The 18,969-nt window shown below is 39.1% G+C and overlaps 1 protein-coding gene across 2 annotated transcripts in view; it reads right to left on the bottom strand.

The window, feature by feature from the left end:
* The window catches only part of ahcyl2b (adenosylhomocysteinase like 2b), a 114,084-nt gene that overhangs the window by 27,248 nt on the left and 67,867 nt on the right, over positions 1-18,969 (bottom strand). For both annotated transcript variants that reach the window (XM_033989271.2, XM_033989272.2), the window contains exons 3-6: positions 9,491-9,634; positions 9,164-9,264; positions 8,519-8,621; positions 1,484-1,578 (exon numbers count right to left, since the gene is read on the bottom strand). In XM_033989271.2, the coding sequence (XP_033845162.1) occupies positions 1,484-1,578; positions 8,519-8,621; positions 9,164-9,264; positions 9,491-9,634 (443 nt within the window). The remainder of the gene's footprint in view (positions 1-1,483; positions 1,579-8,518; positions 8,622-9,163; positions 9,265-9,490; positions 9,635-18,969) is intronic.

Genomic DNA, 18,969 nt, shown 5'->3' with positions numbered 1-18,969 from the left:
CAATAAGGTGGGGGTTGTGGGTTATTGGAGCCCCAGACAGCGAATCGGAGCTACAGATGATTGAAAGTTTACACTACACTCTCCCCCTTGTAGAATCAACTAATTACATTACACATGTTTAGTGACATTTTTCACTTACAGCCAATGAGCAGTGGAACACAACGATGTATTGCATGCCATGGTTTTCCATAAACAAACGGAGCATGACGAGTGCATAAATGAAGCCGAATGCGTCCGCATTAAGCACTGTTGTTTTATTCTACAGTTTGCATTATTGTAGGTAAAAATATAAGATGTGCACACATTAGCCTCTCATCTGTGCGCATGGGTGAGGCATGCTCTGGCATGTTCCTGTGGAGAGTTACGATTCAGACTTTGAACTACAGTTTGCCATATTATCAACAATTAACAGACAGCAATGACTGTGCTGCCTAACAGGCACAGAAGCTAACAAGTGTCATTACTATGACAGAGGCTCCCCTTGTGAGGAAACACCAAAACTAACATCTAAATATGGTGTTGAAACTGCAAACATGAGGCTGTAAAGGTGATTATAATCGTGTGCGATGATCACGATTATTAAAAATGCCACAAACTATTAATTGCGCACCTTTTTTATCGCAATTAACGATATTATCGTATATCATCCCATCCCTAATACTGACTAGCAATTTGAAATGAAATATTATATTTTTGTGGGGGAAAAGTCGGCATAATGTTGCATATAGCAATAAGCCAATTAACTGCCCTGAGTACCTAGCTAGAGCAACAGCCAACCCACCCAGACATAGAAAGAATATATGAACCATTGGTCCCTTCTATCTATAAGGCAGGAATGCTAAACACTATAAGCATGGCTACAGTTAGAATAATTAACCACTAGAATCTAGCCATAGCGATTAACAATTTAAAGGGGGCATATTACACTATTTCTGATCTATGTCATAATGTTGTTTCCTCAACACAAACATTTGTTGTTTGTCATTCACACGTTTAAACACAAACAAAAAACAGTCTGTTCCACCTTGTCATGTCATGTGGTAATACAAGAAGTGTTTTTTTAAACTTCATCCACCTTCACTAGAATAATTTGAATAATTTCAGTCCAGTTCAGCTTCTTGTTGTTTGTTTGAACAAAAGATAAAAGGTAGCTGTTAACTTGAAAACTACCTCTTCATGACATCACAAGGTGGAACAGAGTATATTGCGCTTTGGAGATATGGACAGACTAATAATAAAGAGTTACTGAAACATGTGTGAATGAAATAAAACTCAACTCCAGGTATTTTTTGTAAGGAGGTAACAGCATTCCAACATAGCGTAAAGTTCACAAGATCATATAGGTCCTGCATATAACCAGAAATTGAAACCCACAAATTAATACTTGGTTTCAAAAATAAAATAATAAGGTAATATTTTAAGCTCTCCACAGCACAGACAGTGTCAGCGGGAATGGACTGTATTTAGATCGTGGGTTTCTCACCATGTTGGGCTGCCAGCCTTCAACGTTGACGCAGCGATCAATGCACCACCAGAAGTCATCCTCTGACTCACCCTTCCATGCAAAGACACTGAAACCTAAAATAAAAGACATAATGAGACTCGTTTAGCCAATGAGGCAAATGATAAAATAGAGTAGTGTTAAATATGGGATTGGAATGACTCATTTGGTAGTAGAGCTCCACACTATTATAATGTGAAAATGTAAGATATTGGGATAACATGATTTCAGATGGTTTGATTAAGAAAACAGATCCCTGAATTTATATCAAAACTGAGTCAGATTCAAAATATAACATTTTTTTAAAGATTTATTTGAGACTATGGTTATTCAAAAAAGTTTATTAATAATTTCTAGTCACATGTTGCCTACATTTCATATTTAAGTGGTCTTTAAGTAAATTACATTCGTATGTTGATGACGATTCAAGAGCAAGTGTGATTTTGTTATGCCAACAGATTATAGCAAATTGCAGGCTTGTCACAATAAGTCACTATATTGACTTATCTCTCAATATGATTTGAGTTGTAGAGTTAAATAACTAACTTTTAAAGCTAATTATTGGCCCATTGCAGCTCATGCCTTTTAATGATACAGTGATACAGAGAATTTTAGACTATGGGAGCTATTTCCTCTTTTATAGAAAAACATCAACTCTGGGTAATCAGAATCAGAATCACTTTTATTGATCCCCGAAGGGAAATTCTCTTAGTTAACAGATGCCACAACCACAGGATAGAATTAAGAATAAAAATAAAAAGTCATTGATTGATTGATTGATTGATTGATTGATTGATTGATTGATTGATTGATTGATTGATTGATTGATTGATTGATTGATTGATTGATTGATTGATTGATTGATTGATTGATTGATTGATTGATTGATTGATTGATTGATTGATTGATTGATTGATTGATTGATTGATTGATTGATTGATTGATTGATTGATTGATTGATTGATTGATTGATTGATTGATTGATTGATTGATTGATTGATTGATTGATTGATTGATTGATTGATTGATTGATTGATTGATTGATTGATTGATTGATTGATTGATTGATTGATTGATTGATTGATTGATTGATTGATTGATTGATTGATTGATTGATTGATTGATTGATTGATTGATTGATTGATTGATTGATTGATTGATTGATTGATTGATTGATTGATTGATTGATTGATTGATTGATTGATTGATTGATTGATTGATTGATTGATTGATTGATTGAATGAATGAATGAATGAATGAATGAATGAATGAATGAATGAATGAATGAATGAATGAATGAATGAATGAATGAATGAATGAATGAATGAATGAATGAATGAATGAATGAATGAATGAATGAATGAATGAATGAAAGAAATAAGAATAATACCTCAGTCAGCCAAGTAGGTTCAATCACAAAAGAAAATTGAATTGTGTCTTTTATGAACTCTATGCAAAATGTCATTTGGGAAGCACTAATATTGCAATTTTAAGCCAATACCAACACCGATGTTTTTGGGGAAGCTTGGGTCGATATTTTTTCCTTTCCTTTTTTCCATTTAAAAAAATTTTAAACAACAGAAATTTTGATAGGTTTATAATTTATTAAGCACAATGTTTAGAGCTAGGCCTATAAGCTATAATATATTGTTCTTTATTGTGAATTTCTTGTGTTATTTAGATGTAGAGTAAAGTCTCCCCCTATACTTCTCCAGCCCATGTATTATCATTGCTCTGCCTGCTCCTGAGCCCCCTGCACATTGCTCACAGGCACTACGCTCTCTTTTCCTCCATTTAATTAAACTAAAACTAACTTGGTGACTGTAAATGTGTCTAAACTGATCTTTTAGGACAGACAGAAGCCAAATAATGTCTTAAAAAAGTGTTAAGAATTTATTTAATGAAAACATTGTCTAAAACCTTTCTAGAGCCTTTAATAACTTTGTCCTGACTGGATCTTTTGACTTAGAATAAAGACTGGATAGTTTGTCTGCTCTATTAGAATGCAGCAACAGCACATCTCTATCTCAGATCGCTGCTCTGTCCACGGAGCTGTTTTCTTCCTGCATCTCTAAAGGGATGGCAATTAAAACCCTTTCATTACTGGACCACAATATTGGCTTTTATTCAGTTGAGTGAATACAGCACCCCATATTGACAGAGAAACATGAAATTGTTGAAATTTTTGCAGCTTTATTAAAAAATAAAAAATGAAATACCACAGGGCCATAAGTATTCAGACCCTTTGCTGTGACCCTCATATATTTAATTTGAGTGTGTAGGCTGCATGGTGGCTGAGTGGCAACACTCATGCCTCACAGCAAGAGGGTTTGGTTCGATCCCCGGGTCGCCAAGGCCTTTCTGTGTGGAGTTTTTCATGTTTCTCCCCGTGTCTGGATGGGTTTCCTCCGGGTACTCCGGTTTCCCCCATCAACCAAAACATGAACGCCCTTCGAGACAACTGTTGTTGTGATTTTGGGCATTACAAAAATAAATGAATTGAATTGGGTGCTGTCCATTTCTTCTGATCATCCTTGAGATGGTTCTACACCTTCATTGGAGTCCAGCTGTGTTTAATTATACTGAATGGACTTGATTAGGAAGGCCACATACCTGACCTTACAGCTCACACTGTATGTCAGAGCAAATGAGAATCATTAGATCAAAGGAACAGCCTGAAGAGCTCAGAGGGAGAATTGTGGCAAGGCACAGACCTGGCCAAGGTTACAAAAAAATTTGGCTACACTTAAGGTTCCTAAGAGCAGATCCTTAAATGGAAGACGTTTGGGAAGACCAGAACCCTTCCTAAAGCTGGCTGTCTGGCCAAACTGAGCAATTGAGGGAGGCCAGCTGTCTCGCTCTCCGTATGTTCATTGTGTTTTTCCTGTCTTTGGCTGTTTTCACACTAAAAGTCAACTCAGTGCTGGTCTATGATCGCCAAACGCTGCTTGATCTACAGACATCATTTCAAAATTTGGTGAATCATGACTTTAATGGGCAAAAGACATGCCCTCCTCCCCTCTCTGATGTCCCAGCTTACCTGCTCCGTGTGCCACCGGCTACACCTTTACGCAGAGGACGCAAGCAGCGAGGAAAACGCAGCGGAAGGCTGGTTAAGCTAAAGGCCCATTTCGCGCTGTCTCCGACGGACTTTCTGGAACATTTGAAACCGTCACTTCGCCGTCTTGTTTCTAGGCGCTCCTTGGACCCTATCGAGCCATGTGTCATTCCGGTGGTTGGCGCCTCTCAGCCGGTCTGCCGTCCCAATGTTTGCGTCTCCTGGCACGGAGTAAACTTCCACAACCTACAGCCGCTTCTCCGAGCACCAGGGACGGCTAAAGCTACAGTGTGCTCTGCTAGGATAGCACTTGTGAACGCTAGATCGCTAGCCAACAAAACGTTCATTTTAAAGGACTTCTTTACGTCAAACAAGTTGGTTTTTCTATGCGTCACTGAAACCTGGAAACCTGTGGGTGAGTCCAGCGCTCTTTGTGAGCTTTTACCTTCTGACTGCTCTTACTTTAATTCCCCTCGAACAACTGGCCACGGGGGAGGAACTGCGACTGTGTACAAAACAAAATATACATGTAAACAAGTCGCATGGCCAGACACTTACTCCAGCTTTGAGATGAACCTCTTTGAATTAGGTTCTGTCCAGCCAATGTTGTGCGCGGTTATATATAGACCGCCCAAATACAACAAACACTTTATGGGAGACTTTTCGGACTTCTTAGCTGGACTTATGCCTAAGTATGACCGTGTCTTCATCTTAGGAGATTTAAATGTTCACGTTTGTTGTCCTAATAATCCGCTGGCCAAGGATTTTTTAAACCTCATTGACTCGTTTAATCTTATACAATGTGTGACCGTTCCAACACAAGAACACGGACATACCCTTGATTTGGTTTTAACGCATGGTTTGACTCTGTCTAACCTAAATGTCCTTGATGCATCTTTTTCTGACCATAATCCTGTCGTTTTTGACATGGAGTTATCGTGCCACATAGAGAAGTCAAGCGCTGTCGCATTGTAAACTCCTCCACCGCTGCTGCATTTGGTGCTGCATTTAATCAAGTCGCGACTGTTCAACCGATAACAGATGGTTTTAATGCAGATGTGGACTCTCTCTCGTTATGCTTTGACTCGAACTGTCAAACTGTTCTGGACATGGTAGCTCCCGTGAAGATGAGGCACTCCAAACGTATCCAGGAACCTTGGCTGAATGACTTTACGCGCGCGGCTAGACGAGAAACTAGGAAAGCTGAGCACAAATGGAAACGTGACAAGTTGGAAGTATCATTTCAGTTACTTAGAGACAGTTGGCGGTCTTATCAGAGAATACTGAAATCTGCTAAAACAAAGTATTTCTCAGATATCATTGTGTCCAACTGTAATAACCCTCGAGTTTTGTTTAAAACAGTAAACTGTGTACTTAATGCTCCACAGCCAGTCTGTGTTGAGCCCACTGTTGAAATGTGTGACAGTTTCCTTAATTTCTTTGTCTGTAAAGTTCAAAACACCAGAGCTCTTATTAGCCCTCCTCTGTATAATCCCCCTGCTCTTGCCATGCCTTCTGATGTTTTTGATCACTTTGACTGTGTTACTTTGTCAACTTTAAGAGAAACTGTCGATAGCTTGAAGTCTTCTGGGTCCCCCCATGATCCAATTCCACCTCGATTGTTCAAAGAGGTTTTTCCTATTGTTTCTCAGCGTGTGCTCAATATAGTAAATTGTAGCCTATTCAAAGGGGCGGTACCTAAGAGTTTTAAGCTTGCTGTAGTGCAGCCTCTTCTTAAAAAACCTGGTCTTGATGCCGCTGACATGGGAAATTTCAGACCCATATCAAAGCTTCCTTTTATTTCAAAAATCTTAGAAAAGATTGTTTATTGTCAACTGAGGGATTATCTCGAGGGCCATGACATCCTCGAAGTGTTTCAGTCTGGCTTCAGATCAAGACACAGTACTGAGACCGCATTACTGAGGGTTTTGACATTGAATGACATTTTCGAGGCTACTGATTGTGGACATAGTGTCATTTTGGTACTTTTAGATCTGACTGCGGCATTTGACACAATGGCCCACCAGATCCTGCCGTCACGACTACAGCATTCTGTTGGTATACAAGGGCATGCACTCGAATGGTTTAAGTCCTACCTAACAGATAGACAATTCTGTGTCCACATTGCGTCCACTGAATCCTCTGCTGCTGCCCCTCTCAATTGTGGAGTACCCCAAGGCTCCATTCTTGGCCCACTTCTGTTTTCTTTGTATCTCCTCCCTCTCTGGTCAATTTTTCGCAAGCATGGCATTTCATTTCATTTTTATGCGGATGATGCACAAATTTACATGCCACTTAAGAAGGAAAATTCCTACAGTGCTAAAACTCTCAGAGACTGTGTTGAGGAAATCAAAAATTGGATGTCTTTAAAGTTGTTGTTTTTAAATGACAAAAAAACTGAAATTGTAATTTTGGGCCTAGTGAAGCAAACACCTTAAATACTGATCTTGGAGCTCTTGCTCAACATGTGAAACCTGTGGTGACAAATCTTGGTGTGAGGCTGGATAATGATTTAAAACTTGATGTCCAGATAAGCGCTGTTGTCAAAACCAGCTTTTTTCAAATTCGTCAACTCGCGAAAGTTAAACCTGTCCTGTCACAGCATCATTTTGAAATTTTAATTCATGCTTTTATCACTAATCGTTTGGATTACTGTAATGCCCTTTATACTGGTCTGAACCAAACTTCTCTCGCACGTCTCCAACTTGTTCAAAATGCAGCTGCTCGCCTTTTAACTGGTACAAAAAAATGGGAACACATTACTCCTGTTTTGATGTCCCTACATTGGCTCCCTGTCTCTTATCGAATTGATTTTAAAATTCTTTTATTTGTCTTTAAATGCCTCCATGGCCTCGCTGCGCAATATCTGTCGGACCTGCTTCATCCCTATACTCCCGCTCGCTCACTCAGGTCTGCAGAACATTCACTCTTAGTGGTTCCAAAAACAAGGAGAAAACTTCGAGGGGACCGGGCCTTCTCTGTGGCTGGTCCCAAACTGTGGAACGCGTTGCCCCTGCACATTAGACAGGCTGAGTCACTCTCTACTTTTAAATCAGTTCTTAAAACGCACTTTTTCTCTTTAGCTTTTTATTGATATGTTGATTTTTATAGTGTACAGTCTGTAGTTATTTATTTGTATGTTTGTCATTTATCTGTGTTTTTAAAATGTCTCTTGTGTACTGCACTCTGGTCAACTCTGTTGTTTTTAAAGTGCATTAGAAATAAAGTTGGATTGGATTGGATGCTGTGGGGGTGTTTTTCAGATGCAGGGACAGGACGAATGGTTGCAATCGAAGGAAAGATGAATCCGGCCAAGTACAGGGATATCGTGGACGACAATCTTCTCCAGTGCTCAGGACCTCAGACTGGGCTGAAAGTTCATCTTTCAACAAGACAATGACCCTAAGCACACAGCTAAAATAACTAAGAATAGCTTCAAGACAACTCTGTGACTGTTCTTGAATGGCCCAGCCAGACCCCTGACTTAAACTGAATTGAGCATCTCTGGAGAGACCTGAAAATGGCTGTCCACCCACATTCACCATCTAACCTGACAGAACTTCTGTCATTCCTTGAGGAGGAATGACAGAGGATCCCCAAATCCTGGTGTAAAAAACGTGTTGCCTTATTTCCAAAAAGACTCATGGCTGTATTAGCTCAAAAGGGTGATTCAACTAAATACTGAGTAAAGGGTCTAAATAGTTATGGCCGTGTCATATTTAAGTTTTTCCTTTTTTAATAATTCTGCAAAAATCTCAACAATTTTGTGTTTATCTGTCAATATGGGGTGCTGTGTGTACATTAATGAGGAAAAAATGAACTTAAATGATTTTAGCAAATGCTAATACTTTCCCATACCCTCTATATATATATATATCGGTACACCTCTAAATGTCATGTGTTATGTTTTCTTCTCTCTTTTGAGGAGAGAGGCAGGTGTCACACAGCAGAGGCCTTACCTCCCTCGGCCAGAGCAGCTGCCACTTCGTTCTGAGTGGAGTAAATGTTACAGGCGGCCCACCGGCACTGAGCCCCCAGAGCCGACAGGGTCTCCATCAGGACCTGAAGCAAGAGACAATGCAGTTTATTTATATTTTCAACTATATATTTTGTATTGCAGTAGCTAAAACATACAGTTAAATTAAGATGGTGAACACTGCATTAGGTCATTGGTAAGCATTGCATCTCTCTTATACAGTCAAGACATTTTGTTTAAACCTTCATTTTGTAACTTTTCTGGTGGAGATTCAGCCACATGCTTTACTGAGATGCTGTTACTCTAGAATGGCAAGTATGGCAATAAACATGCTCATCTTACAGGTGTTTTTATTGCATTTTACTATGAGCAGGCAAGTCTCTCCACAAATCTGACCTGTATTATGGCATGGTGGAGTCATCTGCATGTGTCCATGGACATAGATAAATTGAATGCAACACTGTGGAACATTCCAGGCGATGCAATAACATCTCCATGAACATACCCTCCACCAAAAATCACCTAGTGAACCTTTAAACATTAAACTAAAATATCAGCCTCATCTAAGAAGTAACAGTTTCTCTGAACAGGTCCATAAATACAATTGGTTTGTCTCTCCTACACTTACAGCCGTCTGTGCAGTGATATGGGTGCAACCAACCACTTTGGCACCAGCCAGCGGCTTCTCCCCCTGAGCCCTCTTCCTCAGAGCCATCAGCGCTGGCATCTCTAAAGAGGATGACAGGGAATCATTAAGAGATGGAAAAAAAACAAACAAAACAAATAAATTATATATATATATATATATATATATATATATGAAAAAGCACCACAAGTGCAGATGATAAAATACCTGACTAGCAATAGCTTAAAGAGGAAAACTAGGACATAAACTGAATTAGGCAAGTTTCTGTACGTGTCTGTGACCAGTGAAGTGAAAAGTGAAAGCCTGAACCTTGCTCGGCGATCTCAATCTCACGGCGTCCAAACTCGGCCTGTTTGATGTTTTTGATGCAGAAGTCTCCATTTCCCTTTGAGTTTTTCTGCTGTTTGTCCCGAGGAGAGGTCTCATCGTCAGAACTGTCTGTGTACGAGGCCGCTGTAAACACAGAGAATTAGGCAGTGATCAGGGACTGTGGTTCACAGTATTCATACCAAATAACAGATTCATTTAGGGCTGTGCAATTATTTGAATTTGAATCAAATTGTCAATAATCAGCTTGGAGTTTATAATTGAGAGGTTTAAAGCCAGTCCTATATCATAAAAGCACATGCTTTGAATCAAACTTTAGAGACAAAAACTTGACACTTAACAAATCTGTATTGTTCATGTTGAGAAAAGGGAATGATGCTCAGCCCTATTTTCATTTGACTGTTTCTTTCCAAATGGGTGTATTATAGCTGTGCCAACTCTGGTATTGTGTGGGCCTCGACATGAGCTTTAATTGTTAATAATATTGTTGGAGAATGAGGAAACGTATGTACGTACGCACGCACATACACCCCCCCCCCCCCCCCCCCCCCCACACACACACATAAATAAATACACACATATATACAGTAGCTTGCAAAAGTATTCATCCCCCTGAAAATTTTTTCCAATTCTGTCAAGTCACAACCACAAATTTACATATTCTTTTATTTGCATTTTATGTGAATAAGTTACACAAAATGGTATATAATTGTGAAGTGGAAAGATAATTAAACATCATTCCAAATAAAAAACAAAAACAAAAAACAAAACAAAACTGAAAAGTGCAGCATGCAAAAGTATTTAGCCCTAAGTCAATACTTTGTGGAACCGCTTTTTGCTGCAATTACAGCTGCAAGTCTTTTGGGGTATGTCTCCACCAGCTTTGCACACCTACAGACTAAAATTGTTGCCGATTCTTCCTGGCAAAACATTCCAAGCTCTGTCACATTTGATGGAAACCATTTATGAACTGCAGTTTTTAGATCTTACCACAGATTCTCAATTGGATTTAGGTCCGGTGCACATGGTACCAGGACATCCTAGGTCGGAGGTTGATGATTGACTTTGTCGTTGGGTCATCTGATCTCCAGCTGCATGTCTTGGACACTTGGGTGAAGAGAGGGGCTTGGGTGAAGAGAGGGGCTGAGCTGTCAACCTATCACCACCTGGTTGTGAGTTGGATCCGCTGGCGGAGGAGGAAGCTGGACAGACTTGGCAGGCCCAACTGTATCGTGAGGGCCTGCTGGGAACATCTGGCGGAGCCCTCCGTCAGGGGGGTCTTCAACTCACACCTCCGGAAGAGCTTCTCCCTGATTCCGGTGGAGGCTGGAGACATGGACTCTGAGTAGGCCTTGTTCTCCACCTCTATTGTCAATGCAGCTGCTCGTAGTTGTGGTCGTAAGGTCTGCAGTGTTTGTTGCGGCGGCAACCCCTGAACCTGGTGGTGGAAACTGACAGTAACGGATGCCATCAGGCTAAAAAAGGAGTCCTATCGAGCCTTGTTGGCTCATGGGACTCCTCAGGCAGCTGATGAGTACCAGCAGGCCAAGTGTGCCACGACTTGTGCGGTCGCAGAGGCAAAAACTTGGGGTTATGAGGAGTTACTGTATCTGTCCATTGTGGTAAAGAAGGAGCTGAGTCGGAAGGCATATATGTATATATATACAGTTTGGCAAATAAGAATTTGAACACCCTGTGATTTTGCAAGTTCTCCCACTTAGAAATCATGGAGAAAATTTTCATCATAGGTGCATGTCCACTGTGAGAGACATAATCTAAAAAAAATCTGGAAATCACATTGTATGATTTTTTAAAATAATTTATTTGTATGTTACTGCTGCAAATAAGTATTTTAACACCTGAGAAATTCAATGTTAATATTTGGTACAGTAGCCTTTGTTTACAATTACAGAGGTCAAACTTTTCCTGTAGTTTTTCACCAGGTTTGCACACACTGCAGGAGGGATTTTGGCCCAGTCCTCCACACAGATCTTCTCTAGATCAGTCAGGTTTCTGGGCTGTCGCTGAGAAACACGGAGTGTGAGCTCCCTCCAAAGATTTTCTATTGGGTTTAGGTCTGGAGACTGGCTAGGCCACTCCAGAACCTTGATATGCTTCTTACGGAGCCACTCCTTTGGTTATCCTGGCTGTGTGCTTCCGGCCATTGTCATGTTGGAAGACCTTCCGTGCCATGCATGATTTTAAACCATGACGTCTTAGTGTATTACTAACAGTAACCTTGGAAACGGTGGTCCCAGCTCTTTTCAGGTCATTGACCAACTCCTCCCGTGTAGGTCTGGGTTGATTCCTCACCTTTCTTAGGATCATTGAGACCCCACGAGGTGAGATCTTGCATGGAGCCCCAGTCCGAGGGAAATTGACAGTCACGTTTAGCTTCTTCCATTTTCTAATAATTGCTTCAACAGTGGATCTTTTTTCACCAAGCTGCTTGGCAATTGCCCTGTAGCCCTTTCCAGCCTTGTGGAGGTCTACAATTTTGTCTCTTGTGCATTTTGACAGTTCTTTGGTAATGGCCATGTTAGTAGTTGGAGTCTTACTGATTGTATGGGGTGGACAGGTGTCTTTATGCAGCTAACAACCTCAAACAAGTGCTGCTAATTTAGGATAATAAGTGGAGGTGGACTTTTTAAAGGTGGACCAACAGGTCTTTGAGGGTCAGAATTCTAGCAGATAGACAGGTGTTCAAATACTTATTTGCAGCAGTAACATACAAATAAATTAATTAATAACTCACAGTGGACATGCACCTAAGATGGAAATTTCAGACCCCTCCATGATTTCTAAGTGGGAGAACTTGCAAAATCACAGGGTGTTCAAATACTTATTTGCCTCACTCTGTGTGTGTGGGTGTGTGTGTGTTATATATATATATATATATATAAGTGTGTGTGTGTATAAAATATAACACAATGCTCTTTAAAGGTAGGACTGAATTACTATGAATCATTTTCCCATGCATGTACAGTAGAAGACTTGTGTAACAGACTGTCCATTGCTCAAGACCTGTCTATTTTACTTTGGGCTGAATGAAAATATGAAATTGTGATTTTTCTGACAGGCATTGTGATTTGATCTGCCACTGATGTTTGTGTTCAAATTTCACATTTTAAACACATCCAGAAGATTTGACAAAAAGACTAAAATATGACACTAATACAAGAATCAAATTTCAGAACATGTATGTACTAAACTACAGAGTCAGAATTTTTTACGCAAAATAGGCAAATTTTGTTGTTTGTGGGGGAAATCATTATTTACTTCACAAATTGCAGCCTATGTGATTTGCTAGTTTTATTAGGCCCGAGCCTGGGACAACGTCCCGGCGAGGGACTCATTAAAACCGCGTCCAGAGCATGGAAAATGGCAAAAATCAAGTAGTAAACACGCCCCGACATGGCAGTGAGTGGTGTCAAAAATTAGAACTCGACGAGCTGTAATTATCACAAAAGACCCCGAGAAAAAATTACAAAAGACGACTCGGTAGCGCCACCTCAAATTTTGATTTTCATGGGGCCAATGGGAGCCCGACTCGGAAAAAAGTCAACGTAAAAATATGACACATCAAAAAATAGATCATGTCAGGACATGACAAAAATTATATTATGGCCCCGCCCTAAAATGTACAGGAAGTCGGCCATATTGGATCAAACCCGAGAATGACAAAAGTGCACACTCTCACATTCAGGACATTTTCTCGCAGTTTTCATCACAAACACTTCAAATTTGGTAAAATCCCACTAAACCCATGTGTGATTAAAGATTATCAATTACATTTTGATTATGACTTTGGGTGTGGTCATGGTGAATTTTCAACAAAATTGCAATTTTTTTAAAATTTCAATAAACTATTTCTCTTTCACACATTTTTTGTTGGGAAAACGCTAATACAGCGATTATGCACATTTGTGAGCTGAACGCAATGATATGCAAATCAAGGCACTCTCTCACAAAATGGCTCTCTAGCGCCCTCTTCAAATTTCATTTTCAAAAATTCGTAGAAGACAAACGATTTATCGTGGACTTGTGAAAAAATTCACAGGGGCCTTATTTGTGATGAGGCACAATGTGAAAAAGTCACAGGACTATAGCTGTTATGGTTTAGGACAGGGGTGGCGAACAAGTTAGGTACAAAGAGCCCAAATTTTCAACCGTAAGAGTCAAAGAGCCATAACACACACACACACATTACTTCCCATAAAACACTTCTCTCCTTGCATTGTACTTCTGTTCATTTCAAGATAAGTGTCCACCCTCAACACACACATCAAATGCAGCTTAGCCAGACTTAACACAGCACCTACCCCAGAGGTCAGATATCCCCCCACATACACACATAAACACACACACACATTTTCTCTTTATCTTCATCTCTGTCTCTCTCTGACACACACAACTACTGAACACACTTCAGAAACACATGTAGGGCCTGTATAATATAAACTGATGGAATATTTTTAGTTTATTTTTTAAGTCTATTTTTTTTTATTATTCCAAGCTATTTATCTATTATTTTTGTTTTATTGCATGTACCATTTTCCTTCTGTTCTTTAACTGTGCGGTGCAATACTGGAATTTCCCCACTGTGGGACTAATAAAGGCTTATCTTATCTTATCTTATTAAAATATTAACAGAAGCATAAGTCAGGTGTTATTTCCAAACTACATCACATATTTTCTTACCTTGGAGTGATGGGATGATAATCTCAGTGGGATTTTTTATTATCTGGAGCCAAGGTTTCAATTACATTCACAAAACACTGTTTTAAAAACTCTCCGTTGTACGTTTTTTTAGCACGGGCAATCTTCCACGCCACTTTAAAAGGATGCAAGTGTCACAGTTTCTCCATGCTTGTCTTTTTACCTGGCTTTTCAAGGTGCTCAGTTTGTGCTTGGGTAGTTCAGAACCTTTGGGGAATTCCTTGTCCATATGAGCCTGGAGAGTGCTAAAATGACGCTGAAGATTTGAAGCCTTGAAATGTGATATTGTAGTATTGCAGATTAAACAGAGTGATTTGCCATTCCGTTCAATAAAAAAGTAAGCATCTTCCCATTCTTCCACAAATGTCCCGTGTTCATCCTTATATTTTCGTTTAGTTTTGCATTTTGCCATTTTGACGACAAGGGTAGCAGTCTGCATGAGCATGAAATGTTTATTTTCGCAGCATTAGACGTAACCCACACAGATGAATAGCGGTCATGTGTCAGATGATGTCAGAAAAAAATAAGTGAAACATGAAACGATGCAAAGAGCCATAGTATATAGAAAATATGATAAGAGGCAAAGAGTCGCATTCCTATTGGCAGAGAGCCGCATGCGGCTCGAGAGCCGCGTGTTCACCACCTCTGGTTTAGAAGAAAAATAATGGGTGGAAAATGCGTTTCCATTATTATTATTATTTTGGTCGCGACTTTGAAGCCATTTTTGACCCCCTGAACATTAACAAAAAGTCAATTTTATTGGACCCAAAATTCAAGGTTGGTGAAAAAATTATTATTTTGATGTTCAAAAAAATTAATGCTTCAAAATGACTCAATAGCGCCACCTCAAAAATTGAAATACATTACGGCAATGAGAGACCTTTTTCATCATAGACAAATGAAATTTGGTACAAACATAGAACAAGTCAAGACAAGTAAAAAATGATATTATGACCCCACCCTAAACCCTACAGGAAGTCGGCCATTGTGGGCGGAACCCCATCTTTTCAAAATTTTATCTCTCACATTTGAATTTTTTGCGCATTGGATTTTCATTCAAGAAACTTGCAAATTGGTCAAGATGAACTAGACCCATGTGGGAATATAGGGAACTCTCTTGAATTTTCCTACATCATAAAATGTGGGTGTGGCCAGCCTGCAATGAAAAAAGATGTTTTTTTAAGTTTTAAATGGCCCATAACTCAAACATGCAGTGTCCTGTTTTCCGGCATTAATATACGTTTTGTTCAAAATTATATTTTGAGTGCATAGATATGCAATTTACATATGTCAAATATTACTTTGCTCCACAGCGCCCCCTTGAATTTTTTAAATGGTACACACAAAAAAATTACTTTGTCACAAACATTTGAAATTTGGCATGGACATCCCTAATCCTATACTGAACAAAAAAGTCAATGACACCATACCTCTGTTTTCAAAGGTGTTGCCATGGCAATGTCTGACTCAGACTCAGTGAAATACATGGGTTTTGGTTAACTAGGATGAAAAATAATTACTGTGTCATAGACCATTGAAATTTGGTAAACCTATTCCTCTCATCATACTGAACAAAAAAGTCAAAGAAGACATAACTCTATTTCCAACCGTGCAGGTGTGACAATGTCATAAATGGTCTCATTGGAATGAATTGAGTAATATTAGTGAGACGCTGATTTTGGGGGGAGGGGCGATGTAAGCGGGAACGAAATGCAGGATCTTCGCGGTCACGTGTATCCCGCGGTCGCAAGGGTGGCGAGGGCCTTTATCACTGCTTGCAGTTTTAATAATAATTTTAATTTGGTGCCACTAATGCACTTGAATAATTTGGTATGTGTTTTGTTTGTATTGTTCTGTATTTGAACAGGGCGCCCATGAAAAGGAGAGTCTGAGTGCTCTCATTTGGTTCTCCCTGTATAAATAAATAAAAATAATTAATGTGTATGTGACTGGGTACATTTGTAACCAGCCTTGTTTCACTGTAGGTAATGAGCAAACCCATTGTGGACTGTGTTAGTGGCACCGGTGCAGAGTGGTTCCTGTTGGACTGGACTGACTCACTACATTCCAGTGAGTCGAAGTAGGCTCACGGTTCACTCTGCTCAAAGTACTGAACAAACTGTACTCTGGGGACTACAATGTAAAAAGGAAATCAAAAAAGGCAAGCATGAGTCTTCACTTCCTGAACTTTAAATTCTCAGGCAGCGAGTGTCTAATAAGCCCTACTAAAAATACATTACTATTAGGCCTGTCATGATAACACATTTTGAAGCACAGTATATTGGTTGAGATATACTGCAATAAATATTGCAGCTACTTTATGTCAGTCACGCAGTAGCATAATTATCAATAATTCACTTATTCAACCTTTTGTAGCTCAAATCTTACTGTATTACAATAAAAATACCCCAAATCTCCCCACTTTTACAAAGAAAGGTACATATAATATTGAGCCCCAATTTTTATATATTGAACAGTAAGTCGTTGTCATTTTTGTCCACAGTAATTAGGCTTGTCACAATTTTCTTGTTGCCTGGTTCACAATTCAAATTTTAATCACAATTCGCAATCCTCATGTTAGATAACCAAATCCAACTTCTGAGAGTTTATTCTTGACTCTGATTGGCTTAATCACTCAGAGCTTTATTAAGGCTGACCAACAGGAGATGTGGGTGGAGAAAAGTAGTTTAATCATAGATCTTAATTATACAAAAAAGGCATATACTCAATTGCCTGGGATCCAGATTACACACTTTTTCAATACTTTAAGAAGATGTCAGTCTGGTCACCGGTGAATCTCCCCGTTTTCAGATTGGAGTGATAGATAGGGGCACGCGTGGTCCGTCCTTATTGGAAATAATAAAGGAAAAAATAGGCAATGTAGTGAAGGGATCTTTTTTATTGTCATTGCTCAATCCGAACCCCAAAAACAAATTATATAAAATTATGCAGGATAAGATGGATGGGAAATGAGCTATAATGGTGATAAGAAGCGTCTCTCAAAAAGCACCACAGGTGGTGATTTCCTGTTTATTTTCACCTAATTTAAAGCCAGATAAAAAAAAATAATAATAATAAAAATTGCAGAGTCAGACAAATAAATCCTTTTTTGTCCCCATAGTCAGTGAAGTCAAGATGATGGTGCTTTATCTATGGACCAAAACAATGCTTAGTGCTCATGTGTAAGCAGACAGTGATAACAGGTGATTGGCGGTGTTCAAATATCTTTGCACTCAGCACTGCTAACCATGTGTAAATCCCCCAAACACTTTAATGTGCACCTGTGAACATGACAGTTAATGCTGTACTATGTAATTAAACAAAGTCCATTATTTAAGTGTCCATCTGCCTCACATCTGCCTGTCTATTAAAGTCAGGATCCAGTTACAGCGCTGTCCACTCAGAATACAGCTTCACTTTATAATAGGGTCTAAGGAGGACACTGACCCCTGAGTGAACCCAACGCCCTAGACCCTTCCAGTGTTTGTAAATAAAACCCCTGCATTCTACAGGCTGGTAAAATTCCTTATGTTTGCTTCATTGCAATTTCAATGTGAGTTAGCATTTGCCAGCAAACATAGCAAACTATGAAAAACCAAGGCTATTTTGGCGACTGTCAATCACACATCAACACCGAAGCTTTTTTTTTTTTTTAAATCACCACGTGTAGCACCATTTTGCATAGATTATTAATGTTAGTGCTGAAATTAGCATACATGCTTACAAACAAGTGATAAACATTTCTTAAATGTGTTCTATATGCTATATGCCTTTCATGATATTACTATATCGAGTGTGTAATTGCTTAGAAAAGTGGGGAGATTTGGGGTATTTTTGCTGTACTAAAACAACATTTGAACTGTATAAGGTTGAATAGTGACTTCTAACCCATACTTATTGGTACTTTCTGTATTTATTTGTTGCAGCAATAAATATGATGCACAAATATACTGCAATGATACTGTATTTAAAAATGTTTTACTGGGATTATTTTACATTTTTTTGTATCAGTGGAATTAAGTACTTTCAATAGTAGTAGTAGTTTATCATTACATTTCTCTATAGCAATATATTGTAATTCAGTGTTATCATGACAGGCGTAGACAATAATGTCCCAAAACAGGAGTAAATATCATAATACATTTACCATATTACTTCACCAACTCCTACAATGGAAAATAAACCAGAATAACCAGAACCAGAATAAACCAGAACCAGAATCATTCCAGCACTGAAGTTGAAATTAAGATAAGCCAAGTTTAAACAAAGCTCCAAAAAACATAAAATCTAACAAAGCCTGTCACGATAACATTTTGAAGTGTGAAGGAAACTTAAGTCAATTCATGTTGTAAAGAAAATATTCTTATCGTATATCTTTAAATGCATTTGATCTGTGTCAGACCAGACATTAACAGGTTCTGTCTCCATCCTCCTGGATAGCCTTTGTTGTCTTAGCTCTTCTCAGGTGTAAAATTTTTGTTCATTATCTTATGGGTGTGAAAGTCATTGCTTTGAAATTTATGTAGCTTTGTCATTCTGGTATAAATACTCAAGTCTCCCTTCTTCTCAGTCCCCCAAGCATCTGAGCTGCAAGGACCTCTCTAGGAGAAAGACTCAGAGAGACTTGGGACAACAGGAGGCTACCAGTCTACTGCCAGGACAGGTCTGGGCCCTGTCCTGTCCGTATCTGCTGTAACAAAGAATAATTTTGTATTTCAAAACTCACTGGGCTTTGCACATGG

The sequence above is a fragment of the Periophthalmus magnuspinnatus genome, chromosome 23, assembly GCF_009829125.3.
Source record: "Periophthalmus magnuspinnatus isolate fPerMag1 chromosome 23, fPerMag1.2.pri, whole genome shotgun sequence".
Lineage (NCBI taxonomy): Eukaryota > Metazoa > Chordata > Actinopteri > Gobiiformes > Gobiidae > Periophthalmus > Periophthalmus magnuspinnatus.
Note: the sequence above shows the minus strand (reverse complement) of the source record. Positions and strands in the feature narration are given on the sequence as shown.